Source organism: Mesocricetus auratus, unplaced genomic scaffold, assembly GCF_017639785.1.
Source record: "Mesocricetus auratus isolate SY011 unplaced genomic scaffold, BCM_Maur_2.0 Super-Scaffold_100044, whole genome shotgun sequence".
In the NCBI taxonomy this organism is placed as follows: Eukaryota; Metazoa; Chordata; class Mammalia; order Rodentia; family Cricetidae; genus Mesocricetus; species Mesocricetus auratus.
The window spans coordinates 973,407-992,248 of NW_024429221.1; the positions used below are offsets into that span (position 1 = coordinate 973,407).

At 44.2% G+C, this 18,842-nt stretch overlaps 1 protein-coding gene across 1 annotated transcript in view; it reads right to left on the bottom strand.

Annotated features, from left to right (window-relative positions):
* Hephl1 (hephaestin like 1) overlaps nucleotides 1–18,842 on the bottom strand; it is a 72,440-nt gene that overhangs the window by 32,728 nt on the left and 20,870 nt on the right. Inside the window, exons 3-6 of the mRNA XM_005084034.4 lie at nucleotides 6,440–6,652; nucleotides 5,676–5,855; nucleotides 3,279–3,533; nucleotides 583–751 (exon numbers count right to left, since the gene is read on the bottom strand). Coding sequence (XP_005084091.1) covers nucleotides 583–751; nucleotides 3,279–3,533; nucleotides 5,676–5,855; nucleotides 6,440–6,652 — 817 coding nt within the window. The remainder of the gene's footprint in view (nucleotides 1–582; nucleotides 752–3,278; nucleotides 3,534–5,675; nucleotides 5,856–6,439; nucleotides 6,653–18,842) is intronic.

The window sequence follows — 18,842 nt, forward strand, 5'->3', positions numbered from 1 at the left end:
GAATGAGTGAGTGAGTGAGTGAATGAGTGAGTGAATGAGTGAGTGAGTGAATGAATGAGTGAGTGAGTGAGTGAATGAATGAGTGAGTGAGTGAATGAATGAGTGAGTGAGTGGGTGAATGAGTGAGTGAGTGAATGAGTGAGTGAATGAGTGAGTGGGTAAATGAGTGAGTGAGTGAATGATGAATAGATAAGTGAATGAATCTGTGAGTAAATGAATGAGTGAATTGTGAATGAACAAATGAATCAGCAAGTGAATAAATGAATAATTGAATGAGTGAATGAATGAATGTTTTTACAATCTTGATCTAACCAATAATCACAAATATAATCACTCTCCTATTTCTCAGCAGCCTGCCCCTTTCTGAGCCAAGACAAAGGAGTAGATAGGAGGCTGGGGAGGGAAGGGGAAACTGTATGTGAAGTAAATGAAAACATTTAATAAAATGAATTAATTAAAAAGATAGGATTCTACAAGCTATGACATCGCGATGTCTGCCACTGGAGATTCAGCGAGGTCACAGGGAGAAGCCTACTGCACACCTCTCTGGAGAGGAGTTAGCAGCACCAGCAGAATTCTTACCTGCCAGAGGCATTCAGGGGAAAGCCGGTGAATTTATCATAGCCTTGGGGGCCATAATCCCAGAGGACTTTCTCAGCTGCTATGAAGTAGCGCCTCTGCTGGCCCTGCATCTTCGGGCGAGGAGCATTACTTCTGCAGTTACCCACGTTGTACTGTCCCAGCATGCCAGCTGCAGATGGAGGAGACCCTCAGATCAAGGCGCCGATAAAACGCTCAGGAGAAACGGACAGATTTGACTTCATCAGCATTTAAAACTTTTATACAGAAAATTGGACGGACAAACAAGAGAGGGTAAATGGTGTGGGGGGAGTTTTTAATATGTTTTAAGTGCAACAGATATCAACAGAGTAAACGTTAATCATTTTAAATGTAAAGAAAAAAAAAAGTAAATCCCCAATAGAAAGTGGGCAGGGGACAGAATGGGTCGTTCAGAAAAGAAATAACACCTGCCGTGAACAAATGGAAAAGTTTCTCTCTTAACTGTAATTATGTAGCACCATTGTTCAACCTAATAGTCATAATTTCCAGGGTTGTCAGGCAGATGGGGGGTGGACATGCTCACACGTGTGGGTGGATGAGCAGCAACGTCTGATTAGGCAGTGTGCGTCAGAAGCTTTAAAAGAAAAAATCCAATTCTGATCCAAGAACTCCGAATCCAGGAGTTTAAAAAGACAACTCTGCAAATTGTCACAACAGAAGGGGGAGCAAGCCCAAGTGCTAGGCAGTAGAACATCGGGGAAGCCAGCTGTGGTCTTGTGGCGACACCGGGGTCATCAGTCACTCTGTGCTCACTCACTTGGAAACATGGCTGCAAAGTACCCACGGGTAGGAGCGTGAGCTGCAGCGAGGTGGGAATAGACCAGCTTTATCTCACAAAGCATGGAGGTAATCGCTAGATGGGATCGTTTGTTTTAAAAATCAGAATTGCAGGGACTGGAAAGGTGGTTCGTGGTTAAGAGCACTAGAGGCTTTTGCAGCAGGCACAGGTTTTTTCCCAGCACCACTCTGGTGGTGGCTCACTGGGGTCCTCGACTCCATTTGCAAGGGATCCAACTCCCTCTTCTGGCCTCCATGAGTACTGCATGCACGTGGTTCACATACATACATGCAGACAAAACTCACACATAAATACGAGTAAATTTTTAAAAACATAGTTGTATAAACCTATAGTTTCATAATAATATTTTCTGAGGGTATGGGCAATCCAAGCAATATTTTACATTGGTCAATGTATGGCTACCTATTTATGGCTACAACTGCTAGCTAGACCAAGCTGCCATATTAGCTTCAAATGGCTGTTGCTGTCTTGGTTTAAATCTGAATTTGGAATTTAAGAAGTTTTTCCCCAAATTTAAGAGTGTGTGCAACTTAAAGAATAGGAACCTGGGGACTGGACAGATGACTCAGCAGTTGAGCACACTAACTGCTCTTTCAGAGGACCCAGGTTCAATTCCCAGCACCAACACGGTGGCTCATAGCCATCCTTAACTCCCATTCCAGAGGATATGGTCACTACTTCTGACCTCTGTGGGCACCAGATACACACATGGTACATAGACATACATGTAGGCAAAGACTCATATACAGAAAAATAAAATAGACAAATCTAAAGTGAATTTTCAAAAGAAGAATAGAACCTGTCTTGTCCATCTGGTCTTTCCATACTAGCGTGCAGAACATATTAACTGGGCTGGGTTTAGTTGGAATAACCCAGCTGACTGACACCAGGACCAGCTGCAGAAGGGTAATGGGGACAAGAAAGTGTTATTAGCATCACCTGAATGTCAGGACTCTGAACTATTAGCATCTGTGTGTGGTAGTAGCGTCCACATTTCACCAGACATTATTCTTCTGGGTCTGTGTCACCATCATCTGCTTCCTCTTCCTGTTTTCACCGTCTAAGAACAGACCCTTTGCGCAGTGGAACTCTGCTACAGCTCCTCAGCTGGTTCAGTGGCCAGAGTTCCCCCACGGGGTATGTTCCGTGTGTGTGTGTGTGTGTGTGTGTGTGTGTGTGTGTGTGTGTATGTGTGTGTGTGTGTGTGTGTGATCATCCCAAGCCCCTGTACTGACCACAGCACAGCACCAGAGTGCCTGAGGATGTGGATATCACTCCTAGAAAAGATACCCTGCCACCTTCCCAGCCTGGCCTTTTAAATCCCGTCCTGCAGGGCCGATCTACCTTCCTAGTGTCTCTCATCACTCTTGTCACGAACGTCACCTCAAGTGAAGATATATTTTGGGTTGCCTCAAGGAACCAAGACTAAGACATCCAGCAGGCTCATAAGCCAACTTCGTTTTCCTTTTAAAAATCTACCTACCCCGAGCACACTACAGTGCATGCCAATATGTTTTGTCTCCGCATAAAGACTGTTCAAACAGAGCAGTTCAGAGCTGAGCTAAGCTGTCACAAGCACTCGACAATGATCAGAAGGTAGCCCAAGCATTGGGTGGGGATGACTCTGTGTACTTTATAAATGTCTAACTACTCGCTTCTAAGTTTCTGTAAGGTTTTAGATTATTCTTAGGAACATCATTAATAAACCTCTGTAGAGGATGCTGAACGGATGCACACTGTGTTTTGCAGATGCTAAATAGTTGAGCAGATGCAATGCGCGTGGGAATCTACTTAAGAGCACCGTGATCCGGCAGAACCGCCCCATCCCGAGCCTCTCCACAGTCTCCACCGGTTTTACCTTGCAGATGGTCACTGACTTGACAGGTTATCATCCACTTCCCTGGATTCTCCACTATCATTTCCGTCGTGAGGAAGGTGGCTGGGAACAGGTTGACAACATCTGCCCGGTGCCCTCTGGTGATGAAGGTGTTACCGTAAAAATAGATGGAATGGATGTCTATCTCATTCCCCATCCCAAACAGGTGCCAGGACACAGATTCACCAACACACATCTCAGGCTCGGGGAAGTTTCCGAAAAGGAATCCGTTGAGGGCTGCAAACACAAACACACACCAGTGGAAGACACTCCCCTGCAGACGCGGGCAGGACCCAAGCCTCGGCCACGGACTCAGCGGCAAGGCTGGACAATCAGTGTGGGCCATGGCTGCGGCGTTTTCCTGCAACAGTCTCCAGTCTGAAAAAGTCTCGCTACTCAGAGCGCCGAGGATAAGTGACTGAGTGCTCAGCCCTAAATGGGACACCTTTGCCGACCCTCTCCTGAAAAGGCTCAGGAAGCACCGTGACAAAGGGTGTGGGCAGGACGGGAGGAGAGCTGAGGTCTTGATGTGGTATGGCTGCCGTACTCATGAGGTCACAGCATCTGTGGTTACCTGTACAAGACCAAGCTAGCTAGCAATCCCAGCATAGATAAGGGTAGGGACTCGGGAGTGTCTGAGGCGTGCCTGGCAGTTGGTGGATGACAAGGGAGTGAAAGTCATCTTTCTTTGGGGGGGTGGTATGGTCATTGACAGGTTGTCCATGGCCCAGTGGGGGGCCATGGCATGCCCAGGAGCATATGGGCAGTATTAATTGGACTCAGTAGGTTAAAATTAATAAATAAGATTTAAAATGAAGATTTGAGGTTGGGACAGAGATGAGACAGAGGTCCTTGGAGCAGGGAGTAAGGTAGAAATGATCAAGATGCCTTGTATAAATGTATGAAATTTTCAAAGAATAAATTAAAGTATTATTTGGGGGCTAGAGAAATGGTTCAGCATTTAGGAGCACTAGCTGTTCTTATAGAAAACCCGATGAAATTCCCAATATTCACAAATGTGTATCACTTTAATTCCAGGGAATCCAATACCTCCTCTGGCCTCCTCAACACCAGGCACAGACAAAATACATACACATTAAAAAATATATTGTTTCTAGCACGATAACGACTCAGACAGCACCATCTATTCTAACTCATCTTAGTGAATTTAAATTAATTAATCAATAAACCTTGTATTGACTTAACAACTTTTATAAATCAGTTTCTTTTCAAGTTTTTTTCATATATAATTGGAATGTCTCTTTTGCTAGGATTAACTGCATGCAAACTCCTGTTCTGCCTTTTAGTGTAAAAGTAAGTTAGTTTTGTTTACACAATTCATATCTTTGGGGGTGCATTTCACTGCCAAACAACAAGTCTTGAATGACAGGGACATAGCACAGGTAGCTGAGCCTTGAACCTTTTGGTTTCCTGCAGTGTTTGGGGGTCTCATCTGCAAGCTCTGAAGAATAGAGATAAAACTGGTCCCAGCAATGATTTCCACTCAGGTTCTGCTCACAGCCCTCTTCCTCGTTTTCTTTGCTTCCCATCCTTTTCTTCTCCTCCCCTTCCTTCCCTCCTAAAACCTCTGCCGAGCACAGCCACATACAGGATTGATGAAGCATCACCAGAGAGAAGACGGAGGGCATGTTACACAAAGAGGATGTGTGTACTGGCGCGTGGTCCTGCCTGGCTGTGTGCTACAAGCGGGGGGGGGGGGGCAGGCAAATGGAAATGCGCTGCCTGTGGGCTCTCTCGCCAAGGCTGTCTCGGGCAGCCCTCTGTACAGATTACCCCCGGCCTGCCTGTCCCTGGTGGTCTTGACCTCAGACTCTGCCCGCATCACACACTGCAGCTCCTTCTCTTCCCCTTATGATTTCTACAGTTGAGTGAGCACAAACTTCTGTGTATAGCAAGTGCTCACTGAATCTTGGTAGTTTAAAGGATGCCCAGGAGGCAATACATTCACAAGTACCTCATTCAAACTCCACGCACAGCATAGTTCTGAGAATTTGGCAAAGGCTTGGAAGGCAGTTGCTGGCCAAGTAGAACTGTTACGTGGTGAGATTTTATTCTCCCTTCTGGGAGTCTAACTCCACCCACTCTCTGGGCTTACCTCTGGCCCGGTTCCTTCCTGATTATAATGTTTCCCTTCTGTTTTCTGTACCTACTCAATGTAGTTTGTGTACACGGCCTTGTCCTGTCTCAGATTGTTGAGATTCAAGGCGTATTGTATCTTACGTCACTTTCAAACCACTGTCTTCCAAATCTACACATCTTGCAGAACGAGGCCCTGGGTTTCCGCGTGTCTCACTTCCCTGAAGTTCCTCATCATGCACAAAGCCCTGTGGTGCTTCTGAGACCACGGTACACACTCACCATGCATCTTATTGCTCCTCTGGAAAACGGCGTCGCTCTTGTCAACAGAACTCGGGTCAGTGCAGAAATGCCTGATGTTTTCATCCAAGTACCAGCTCTGGTTCTCATCCACAAGAGTGAACATGATAACAAACTCCCGGTCCACATCAGTCCTCATCCCTGAGTATCTGTTCAACACACCTTTCAGGAACACCAGGAGAGTGAAGAAAAGGCCGTTAGAGGTCTACCAAACCCTAGTACAGTGTCTCTCCTGCCAACGGTGTTCAGTGAGCTTCACAGGGATACATCAGAGTAACTCGCATCCTACATCACACAAGCCGAAGCCAACTCTGGTGGAAATGACAGGACTGTAGAAAAGTCACAAGGCAGGAACCTTGATCGGTGGGAACTTAGAGGCCTGGCTACTCCCTGAGGAGCAACTACGGACAGTAGAGACACGTGTGGAGTCAACAGGAGAAACTGAAGGTGTCGCTGGCCGTTGACCACGTCATTCGCTCTCTTGCATGTAGTTTTACGGAATTTATTTTTATTTAACAATACACGTGAATTTCAGAACTCTGCCATGATTTGTAAGGAGTGTCTGAATCATCTGCTCTGCTACAGAGTCAGCATGACCTTCTGTGTTGCCTAAAGAAAGATTACTGGAAGACTCACATCCTATTTGAAGCAGGAAGGTGATAAAGCAAGACCTGAGTCTCAGGCTCATTTTCCGCACCAGGCCCCATTTCCTGGGAAAAGCTTTCAGCGGTGGGGAGACTGCCTACCTTGCTTACACACCAGCAGGGGTCCGATTAGCCCCGAGCAGATGTCCTTAGGGGCATCAATGTGTGAGTGGTAAACCCAGGTCAGGCAGTTGGCATCTGCTGGGGCAGGTGCGTACTCTTCTCTCACAGGCCAGACATACGTGTAGTTTTGGCCAGGGGGGACCATGTCATCATCCTTGTTCTTTCCAGATGTCCCATCCGGGTATAAGGCTCCTTTTACCCAAAAGAAAGAGGAAAGATGCCATTAAAACCCAGAGATCTCTAAATGTAGTTAATAGTAAATACCTAAGAAAGCCAAGACAGTTTATAGTAGACATGGCAAACACTGGTTGCAAAGGGGTTTTCTGTAGACTTTACTTGAGAGAGGTGAGTATAAAGCATTTTGTAGTCATCATGACAACACTGCTCAAGCGCAGATCCAGAACAGTACAGCTCTGGATTCCTAGAGCATTTGGTAAACTGTTGCTGTTTCTTTTTTCTGTTGCAAAAGAAAACTGCTTTCAAACTAATCCATGCCTTTCAAGCCTTTTAAATATGACAATATTTATAAATGTGTGGTTTGCAGGAATTGTTTAAATTCTTTTTCCTAATTTTCTTTCTTCAGGATAGATTATTTCAACGCGTAATTTGTAGTGATGACTGTGTTGACTTCAATTTTGGAGTGTAGTAGCTGTGTTAAAGAGTAACCATTTGGTTTTATTGAAGCCAACACAGAACTTGCTGCTGCGTTTTTTCTTCAGTGATAAATAAAATACTTACATAATTGGGAAAAAAACCCAGAGATCTCATGCCACAGTGGAGAGGGCGGGACTTTCGAATCAAACGTAAATGAGTTTAAATGCATTTGCTGTGGAATTTGGGGTGAAGGCTTCTGGGTTCTTAATGCCCTGGTTTTCACTGGCAAAGCCCCATTGCTGAGATCTAACCCCCACAAAGACCCGAGAACTCGGAGAGGACCTCCACATAGATTGCTTCTCCCAGCAACACAGTCTTCCTAAGAAAGATGCTGATAATCCTGCTGTACCAGTCCAAAGAGACAGACAACCAGTGAAGCAAATAATGAGCACCACCTGGGGACTTATTACAGATGCATCCTCCATGTGGGTCTCATGAGAGATAAGAAAGGGGGGTTAGGATTGACGGTGGATGTCCTTCTGTATGCTGTGAATGTATGTTTCTCTTATTGGTTGATGAATAAAGCTGTTTTAGTCAATGGATAGGCAGGATGTAGCTAGATGGGAAATCCTAACAGGGATAGAGAAAGGGAGTAGGTGACAAGGAAACAAGAGACCTGGGCATCTCTGATGAGCCAAGACCACATGGAGGAACACAGATTAAGAGAAATGGGTTAATAATTAAGAGAGAGCCAGCCAATAAGAAGCCTGAGCCATCAGCTAAACAGTTTATAATTAATATAAGCCTCTGTGTGCTTATTTGGTCTACTTGTAGCATCTAAACATTTGGCAAGAATTTCCACATAAAACCTGACAAAAGCTTTAAAAAAAGATTCTAAACAAAAGAAAAGAGGCAAGCACGGCTTCTTGGTAGCAGCATTTTCTTGGGTGGGTTCTGTTTGTCAGAGGCAAGCAGAGGCACTGCTCCTTAAAGAGAGGCTTCCTAACTCAGCGTTAGCCGCAAAAACTGCAGGGCTCTTTTAAGAGGCCCTGCTAAAACATCTAAATGGTGTTTATGAGCATGCTTCTTGGTAGTGGCATGGGCTTAGAAACTCTGCAGTTGTTGCAATAAACATGGCTTCTACCAATACCTCCACCATGAAGCTAGATTTTCACGAAGCCAAGGAATGGGGGGCAGAGCCAGCCACCACATTAATCCTAGCCATGCTGCTTAGCAGATTAAAGACTCAAATGGTCAGAAAAAGATACATACAGTAAAGGGTGATTCAGATGAAAAAATAAACAAAACCTCTAAGTAGTTTACAGGATGTTTAAAAATATACAAAACCTGGGAGAGAAAACAATAAGGACAGAGAAAGTCCTTATAAAAAGAAATTTAGTAGCTGGGCAGTGTGGCACATGCCTTTAATTACAGCATTCCCGAGGCCAGGTGGTGATGGTGCCCACCTTAAGTCTCAGCACTCCAGAGGCTGAGGCAGGTGGAGCTTTATGACTTCAAGGCCAGCCTGGTTTACAGAGTGAATTCCAGGACAGCTAAAGATACATAGGGAAGCCATGTCTCAAAAAACCTAAAAAATAAAAGAAAGTAATAAAAAGCCACATAAAGATGGAAAATACAGAGTCTGGATACTGTATGTACTGTGTTATCTTTGAGTTGTTTGACAGCTGAGAGAGTAGCAACAGCTGCTAAAAGACATTTGATTATAAATGCTGCTGGATTAATCCAACATGTCTATTTTGAAAATGCCTTGACCTCAAAATTTAAGTCTAAGGACATGTTACTTTGGCAAACAGGTTCTGCTTTGTTTCCACAGAAGATAAAAAGCTGTGGATTCCTTCTAGACTAGTATGTTTTGATCAAACAAGACCCCCTGAGGCAGTGGCCCAGGTGATCCAACATCTAAAACAGCTGAGATGACGCAGCCTCACAGACCACTACAGCTGGGATTTGGCCAGGTTTCTGTATTTTCTCAGTATCCCCTGAGGATTGACAGTGCTTTTGGAGAGAACTATGACCAAATTCCCAAATATTGTTGATAAATGTTTGTTATTGTTTAAACAGAGTTGGCTATAAATGATTAATGATCACAGTCAATCTCTTTCTAAAGAAAAAAGAGAATATGATATAGAAATGAATACTTTGCATTGGTATGGATTTTGGTTTGTTGATACAACTTTAAGGTCAATTTTGTCATGTGTATATTTCTACTCTTGTTTAGGTATTGTGTTTATTCAGATCTTTTAAAAATGTAATGTATAACTAAATACAGATTATAGATAGTCACCTATAATAGTCAAACTTACAGTTATGTTAGTTAGGTTTTCGAGATATAGGTATTCTTCAAAATCTGTCATAGACCTACAGAATATAGCATGTAAAATGGTTTATTAGGGTTCTCATGACAATGAGACACAGCTGCTGTTGGCAACACTAATTACATCAGAGAGGAAGACGGGCATTGAAGCAACTCGTTATGGAGTTTGCCTTCAATGTGGCAAAACTGGTCTATTGGGCAAAGAACTGCCCCTGTCTCAACTGCTGACAGTGAGCACGCTGTCCAAACTGGACAAGCAGGTTACAAAGAAAAGTGACTGCTGAACTTGCCAAGGGACAGGATGGTCCTTCAAGGTTCCTGCTTCATCAAAAAGTCTGCCAGACATTCTGAGTCTATAGGTTAAAGAGGGATGCCCCAACATTACAGAAAACTTTGAGTGATTGTCCAGGCAGCCAGATGTCTCTGTCAGTTCTAGAGTTTATATATTATCCCTCTGGGGTCTTTGATGGTATTGGAGACAGATACTTATGGTTATAGTTTTCCTTAGCTATGATAAAAGATAAGTTACATATAAAACTTTAGACTCACAAAGATAGGATAGATAATAGAACATTTTCTTTAAATTTTGCCAAATGTTAATGGACTAAATGTTGTAACTATAATTCTTGCTTGATGACTGTTTTCATTATGTATAATTTTACTATGTTAAAATTAAAACCTTCCTTTTACTTAGACAGAAAAGAAGAGATGATGGGGAATGTCCTTCTGTATTCTGTGAATACATGTTTCTCTTATTGGTTGATGAATAAAGCTGTTTTGGCCAATGGACAGGCAGGTGGAAAATCCAAACAGGGATAGAGAAAGGGAGTAAGTGGAGTCTAGGAGACGCCATGTAGCTGCTGAGGAAGCAAGAGACTTGGCATCACTGGTAAGCCAAGATCATGCAGAGATGCACAGATTAATATAAATAGGTAAATAATTAAGAGAGAGTTAACCAATAAGAAGCCTGAGTCATTGGCCAGTCAGTTTATAATCGGTATAGGCCTCTGTATGTTTATTTGGGATTAAAGGGCTGAAGGACCAGAAGGGACAGAAACATCCATCTACATGGGATTTCTCCTGGCTCCCAAAGATATCCCCATCTTGTGGGACAGACTGGGGTATGTATTATGGATACATGGACAGCTAGAAAATAAAGCAAAGTAGTGTGAAGAACGTAATTTTGGATCAGAATACACCAGCAGAGACCTAGGAGGGTCAACCACATAGTGGATCACGTAAGTAGATACATTTTAAAGCTAAGATTCCTGCATGGAATTTTTCAGCTAAGGAAAGTCTGTTGCATGAGACATCATGACAATGCACGCAGAAGGTGTTATCATCTTCAGATGGCAATGGATCAGCTTCAAAATGGAGGTGAGACTCAAGGGACCTGAACGGCCAGGAAGACTTTCCCTGCTACCGAGGAGCAGGGAGGACTATTAGAGGCAGAGATTGGGATGGATATGATCAGGATCCAGTTCCATCACCATCCCTCAGGCATCCATATTTGTTCATTCCCCCAACATGAACTGATATAGACCACATACTAATGAATTGTGTTCATATTGCAAGTCAAATTCAAGTAAGACAGCAAATCTAAGAAGAGACATGATCTAACTCTAGTGTCATTTTCTTAACAATTTTGCCATAAAAATGTAGTTTGATGTTTGGGGAAGGATGCCAGAAGAAAACAATAGTTAAGCCTCATGTATGCCAAGAACAGTGGTCCTGAGGACAGAACCCAGGACCTGAAGCACGTCAAGCAAGTGCTCTAGCACTGAACATCTTCATCCAGACAACATTTGCTCTCCAGAGCAACCTGATCTAGTACATACTAGATCATAGGCACTTTCCCCACACTGGCGAGTCAGATTTGAGTCAATTTACATGCCCCACTTTCTACCAAAATTATTGAGAAGAGTCTATGGACCCCTTTTATACTTACTCATTCAACTAAATTTCTTTTCAGTATCAACTTTCAACAACTTTTAGTGTTGAAGTTAATTATACACCACACAGTACTGAAGATAAAAGCCAGAAACATCTAAATATCTGTTGATAAAACCAGAGAAATTTTCCATGGGGAAAAAAAGCAAGAAATAAATTTGATTAGTTAGATCCTATCAGGAATAAGGTTGCATTTGGGTTATACTGTTAGATATAGACTTGGTGTATATTAGGAAATATAAATAAGTTATATTATTTCTTTTTCAGTAAAAGGAAACTTACCAATTGCTACTGGGGATTTCTGAGAAAAAAATCATGTAAGAAGTTGTCATTTGGGCATTATTCAACAACGTAATAATTACATTTTCAGTATTTTCAAGAACAGATGCAAAAGCAGTCTTGCTTTTTCAAATGAGTTTTTCATCGTCTTTCAATAGAAGGTAAGGGTATTTTGACAAAGCTGTTTTTATTCAGAGTTAAGCCACTGTTACTTATTACTTTTCACTTGATAAATGAGTTAATTTTAAAAAGGAATAAAGTAAAGGAAAAAAATCCAGAAAGCTATTCTCCACCTGCTAATTCCCAGAGTCATTTTAAAGAATCCCCCGTGGGTTACCTTGCCAGGGTAACACTGGGTGGTGTTGGCTCCCTCCAGCCTTAGGCGGTTCCGGCAGTGACTCAACTCCCTGGCCTTTCTTCTTCAGTCAACTACAGCTCTTTCATTTTACCTGCCATTCAACATGGGACCAACTCAAAATACAGTGCTGGCTGCACTTTCCTGAGCCAGCATGGCCGCCCGGACAGGACGGCAGCCCGGGCAGGACGACAGCCCTTCCTCCATGTGACCCACGGGGCACACCAGCCATCTTTTAGACACCAGGAGCTTCAAGTCTGCACTTTGTACAGCGGCCAAGCCTGCCCTCTAGCCAGCCTTCCCCGAAAGGGACTAGCAGCACTCAAAGCCACAGGTCTGAAGCCAAGCCATGCTCTTCCCTGAAGCGCACCGAGCCCTGAAGCGCGCACTGGAACCCTGAATTGCACGGAGCCCTGCTCAGGGCCATCCACTTCTGTCCCCTCCTCCATCACAGCGCTCACCCAGGCTGCCACCCTCTGTCACCTGTGCCTCTGCATCATTTCCTAGCTGGCTTTCCTGCAGCTTTTGTCTCTCTGGCAAGAGCGTGCTGCTGTCCCCCACTCGGTCATCCCTCGGTCTCTCTCATGGCAGACATGCCCATCAGATGTGGGTCTCCAGGATCAGCCCTGGCTGGCTCAAGCAGCCCTGAACCCTTGAACGGGGTCACTTTCTGAGGCATTCAGAGAGAGGGCGGCAAACCCACTGAAATTAGGCAGCCGAGAAGCAAACCCTCTCTCTACCACAGTTTAGCTAGAGGACCTGGAAATCTCCTTTTAAAAAAGAATTTCAAACTGTAAAATGATGAAAATTAAATAACTACCACACAAAGTTATGGAGGTTTGTTGACAGAACATCTAAAAGAGCCTGACATCGTGCCTGGCATAAGGCAACCGTTCAAAACACATTGCCTATTGTTCAGTCACAACATTGCTCAACTTTCAAAATGTATGTAGAAATGGCACATACAGTATGTGTGTAACAACTTGATTTATTTGCGGCCTCCATGTTAGCTGTAAGAGCCACAGACCAGCGTCTGTTTTCACTCACGGTTGTACCCAGAGGATCTACACCAGGGCCTGCACAAGGGCTGCTCAATACACGCCTTTAGAGTAAAGAAAGCGTCTACGCCGTTGCCTTGTGAAATCTTTATCCAAAGCTGTGTGAGTGAGGTGGGATTTACATACGGACCGACACAGACTGTGACGAAAGCTGACAGGTACCGGCCTTGTCTCAAAGCTCCAGCTATGACCCCGTGACCCCCGTGACCCCCATGACCCCCATGACCCCCGTTCTTGCTTTGATTATGTAACAGTATGGGTATGAGTCACAGGTCTTTGATTCACTGTGTGAGCTTTGTCCTGACGGGGAATTTCTGGTGGCTGTCCCCGAAATGAGCAGCCAGAGCCCCACAGAAACGCTTGGTGCCTATTTGCGAGAGGAAGAATACCGTTCGGGATCCGAAATCAAGTGTGACTATAAAGTCGTCCCAAGCACGGATCGGCTTCCAAGCTCCTTTCTCCATTATTTCCCTGAAAGAAGGTTTGGAGGTGCTGACTGTGTGGTTACTCGGCGCAACCCTACTATGTACCCAGCAGTGACTGGTTGACAGTAAATACTAAGCAGCAATACACCGAGACCTCAGGACCACGAAGCGTGTTCATAGAACCAAGATGAAAATTGGTCAAAGGACCGCTAGGAGGTTGGCAAATCTAGATGACTCTAAAGCTGGAGATGCCGGGCGCTGCTGGAATGTTCAGCCTCAGGTGCAGAAGGGCTTCGTTTATCCCCAGCACGGGGGTAGGGTGGGGAGGTTGGAGGCAACAAGCCGTTAAAGAAAAGCAAAGCTTGTATCAGTACTCCGGAAACGGAATCAAGGCGCCCAGCTCTGTTGGTGTTTGAGCAACTGCTGAACATTGGTCAAGAGCAGGCTCCGCAGCCTCCCTGACTGGGCTGCTCCTGTCTCACCTCCCGTCCGCCCTCAGCTCCACTGGAGAGGCACTCTAGTCAAAACGGTCACAAAAAAGGCCCGGCTGTTGCAGCCATGGTAAATGGAGGAACTGTCTGGTCTGGAGTGGTGGGCATTGCCTGCATACCTTACAGTGTTGTTTAGAAGGAATGATTGGGGGAGTAAGGAGTAATATAATCTGTCTCTCCTAGCCCCAGGTGATTGTGATGGCTGGAGCAGGCAGATCTCTGGCTGAGACAGCAAAGACTTTCTTCCCGGCTAACAATGAGACTGTCTGCATACAAAGAGGAAAAAAAAAACATGGAAAGACCAGACGGCTCAATGGTTAAGAGCACTTGCCGCTCTAGCAGGGAATCCCAAGTTTTGTTTCCAGCAACTACATCAGGTAGCTCACAACTGAGTAACTCCAGCTCCAGAGGACCTGACAGACTTGGGCACATACACACACACACACACACACACACACACACACACACACACACACACACGAGAGAGAGAGAGAGAGAGAGAGAGAGAGAGAGAGAGAGAGAGAGAGAGAGAGAGAGAGAGAGAGAGAGAGGAGACAAAGGGGCTACCAGACAGTGAAAAGGAAGGCAGATGAAAAGAGCTTGAATGTGGGGGGCATTGTCAGACCCGCTGCACAGCACAGGACCCACAGCGGGCTGCTGTCTGGGGCTCCCTGCTGGCAGGTTTGTCTGATAACCCCCACTGCTTACCAGATGAGGATTCCTATTTGAGCTACAAGGGCTGCTGGAAAGGCTAGCGTGGGCCCCGGGTAGCTGCACTTGCTGCGTTTAACTGGTCTGTACACAGAGTTCTGAACTCGGCAAGAAGAAGGAGTCGGCACTGTAGTGGCATGCAGTTATACCCGTGGTATCCTTTAGCCAGCATCTCAGGCTGACACAATTGTCTTTGTGTATTAGATATAAAAAGCACAACTGTTAATAGGCAGGTGATGGTATATGTGGTATTTAAACATCTGAAACCTTAACTCATTTAAACCACTGCATTTCAAAGGTATTAAAGTTGCTACTCCGGGAAGACAGAGATGGCTCAGCAGTGGCTGCTTTTGCTGAGGACCCAGGTTCAGGTCTCAGCGCTGACACGGTGGCCCGCAACCGCCTGGGACTCCAGTTCCAAGAGATCTAATGCTTCTTCTGGCCTTGCTGGAGCCAGGTGTGCAAATGGTACACAGACATACACACCAGCCAAACACCATACACATACAAAATTAATAAATACAGTTCTAAGAAGCACTACAGTAAGGTATTTGTACAAAAATAATATTACATCCTTGTAGTCACATTACAGTCGAGAAAGTGCTGTATGTTTAATTTACATGCGTTCAGGTTGTCTGCAAAGACCTTTTAACCATGTGAAGACAGGGTCCCCCCCAAAACTCCACTGTCCCTCATCACTTGGGCCATCAGTTTTGTTGCAAACCTCTACTCTGTGTCCCCTACTCTATCGCTTTGGATGGGTTTAATTTCAGCAATTGTGATTGACTTGGGGGGTGCCCTTAAAACCACAGCCGTAATAAGGGCAAATCTACTTTATTGGACTATAGCATTATTTTGTTTTCAATGAGGTGCATTTGGAGTTTATTAAAAGAAGATTTTTTAAAGGCAAATTTAAGCATCGTTCACAGACAGGAACTCAGCAGAAGAATAAGTGTGTGTGTGTGTGTGTGTGTGTGTGTGTGTGTGTGTGTGTGGTAGGTGCTTGTCAGAGGAGAGTGGCCATGATTTTGAAAGCTGCCTCTTGGAAGCTGTCCATATCAAAGTCCATGAAGATGTCACAAGAAAATAAAACATAAAAAATGTTATCAAAATATTAGCAGACTAATATTTAGACACTCAAGACATTTACTATTTCATGGCCAAATAAGATTTGTCCTCATGACATCAAAGTTGCAAATCAATTAATGCAACATATAGATTCAAGGGCAAGTATCACAGTCACCTCAAAAGAAACAAAAATGAATCCAATGATATTCAGGAATCCTTTAAAAAAAACTCTCAGCCACCTAGGAATAGAAGACTTATTTCTTAACTCAATAAAAGGCAACTAAGAAAACTCCACAGCTAACATCATGCCCAATGAAAAGAAAAAACAGCTACTTTCTTTCAAAAACTGAAAAGAAGACAAGAATGTCCCCTCTTTGCCACTGCTATTATTAACTGTTATCTAGAAGCTTTGCCAGTTTAATAAGGAAAAGAAAATTAAAGCTATATAGGTTGGCAAGAAAAGGGTTAGTCATCTTTAGTCATGATGATACTGCATTTTCAAGTTACAGGGAATCTACTGTCTACTAATAAACAAGTTTACCCGGGCAAGAAGACACATGCCCAGTACACAACATCAACTCTGTTTCTATACACTACCAAGAGACCATCCAAAAAGAGGAAGGAAGGGAGGGAGGAAGGAAGGAAGGAAGGACATAACCAAGAAAACTTGTTTTCCTCACAACGCTGTAAGTGAGTAGGACACTTAGCAAGAGGACCTCACGGTGTGGGCACAGAACTGAAGATGGGTTGGTAATGGATGAAACTCCAAACTCTAGCTCATTTCTGGGCATCATCAAGGCATCAGGTTACTATATTTCATTTTATATGAGCTTTTTTGTTTGTGTATTTATTTGTTTTTAAACTAGAATACAAAGTAACTGGCTTCATTGTGACATTTGCATATATACATTGTTCTTATTATACCCCCTCGGCTCCCTCCCCTATCCCCTGTCCCTGTCCCTACTTGTCCTCTTCCTCCCCACAATATTCTCCCCTCTGCCTTCATGTCACATGGATCCCATCAGCCTCTTTTTTCTCTCTTTCTATTAAGATCTCTTCTTCCCTCTTATGCTCCCTTCCTAGGTTTACAGCCCACACCCCCTCCACACACAGGTACACACAACATGGGATAAGTCTCACTTGGTCATGGGATGTTCAAGATCTTAAATGTTGTTGGATTTGAATTGTTGACAATTTTTGTGCCTAGGGTTCACATATGAGGAAAAACATGCAGTATCTGTCTTTCAGAATCTGGCTTATTTTGCTTAAGAGATGATTTCCAGTTGCATCTGTTTTCCTGCAAATATTATGATTTCATTTTTCTTTACTGAATAAGATCCAATTATTTAATTAGCATCTTACTTATCTATTCACCTGTCGGTGGGCATCCAGGCTGCTTCTATGTCTTAACTTTTGGATAATTCTTTTTAAAGGAAAGATGGTGACTTCTCCTTTGTTGATCAGTAAGTTTATGTAATCTCCATAAAAAATTACCCAAGCTGCCTTGTTTAAATGAAAAGTATATTCAATAACCAAAACTCCTTAAAAGAAGAATAGAGTTGAAGGAGTCATAATAGCATTTGATTTTAAATTTTACTATAAATACTCAATAATCAAGGAAGTATAACCGGGTGGTGGTGGCACACACCTTTAATCCCAGCACTCAGGAGGTAAAAGCAGATGGATCTCTGAGTTTGAGGTCAGCCTTGTATACAGAGCTAGTTCTAGGACGGCCAGGATTACCAGGGAAAACCCTGCCTCATAAAACCAGGAAGGAAGGAAGGAAGGAAGGAAGGAAGGAAGGAAGGAAGGAAGGAAGGCGTTGGTGTAAAGATAGAGTATATTGAGACCCTCAATTAAAGCCCTTTCACTTAAGCTCACTGATGTTTGAAAACAGTTTGCGACTCACTTATCTCTTCTCCCCAGGACCAAGTCAGTGTCTTGAACCTACTGGGTACTTGAGCGGACACCCGTGAACAAACTGTGCACTGCCGCGAGCAAAAGTGAGCTGAGCCTGGTAGTGGAATCGTGCACACCTATAACCCCCACACTCACGGGGCAGGAGGGTCCGAAGTTCAAGGCTGGCCTGAGCTACCAAGCAACACTATCTAGAAAGAAGAAAAGAAAGTCAGTCAGGGGCCTGTAATCACTTGGGGAGAGGGTGTGGCCCGGCCATTGCCATGAGTTTTAACAAGAGCCCCAGCAGGGTTAAGGGCGTTGGCTTGTGACATTTGCACAGAGGAAGAGCAAGGCAAGAGACTAGAGTACAGTGATTGGGCGGAGCAGGTGACAGGCAACCTGCGTCAGACACGACTCGGCCGCCACCAGCTGTAAGAACTTGGTCCACACGCTTTTCCTCCTGGGTCTTGATGTCTTATTTATAAAGTGGTAACACCAACCTGTGCGGGGGAGGTACTTGTGGTATAAGAGAATACTTACCAAGTCCTGGGTCAGGATCTGGGGACAGTGCCCAGCACTACCCAGGATGGTCTCTGCCCACCAGGGACACCTGCGTTCTAAGGTAGGGACAGGAACGAAGAGCAAGTGAAAACAAAAGCTCTCTTTTACTGTACCAGCTTTCTAAGGGCTATGGAGTAAGCCAATGGGCCCCAAAATAGGAGACACACATATAAGACAGGGCCCAGAGACAGCTTCCTGAAGAAGGGACCTATGGAGGATTTCAGTGGTTCTAGTAATACCTTGAACTGACTTTGAGCAACTCTATTTTTTGAGTTGGGGGCTTATGATTTTTCACAGATGCTCTAAAGGGTTTATGATATAAATATAAATATAAAAAATATATTCTTATACACATGCACAGATAGATAGATAGATAGATAGATAGATAGATAGATAGATAGATAGTGCACATGTAGTCCAGGCTAGCCTCAGCTCCTGGTCCTCCTACCTCTGCCTCCAAGGTGCTAGGATTACAGGTGTATACCACCTCTATGAAGTGCCAGAAATCAAACAGTGCTCTTATGTGTGTTAGGCAAATGCTCTGACAACTAAGCTACATCCCTTGTCCAGTGGTATGGCACGTGGTATGGCCAACATTTGTGTCAACTTGATAGACTTCAGGGAGACTCACCTACGAACATGCCCACGAGAAGTTG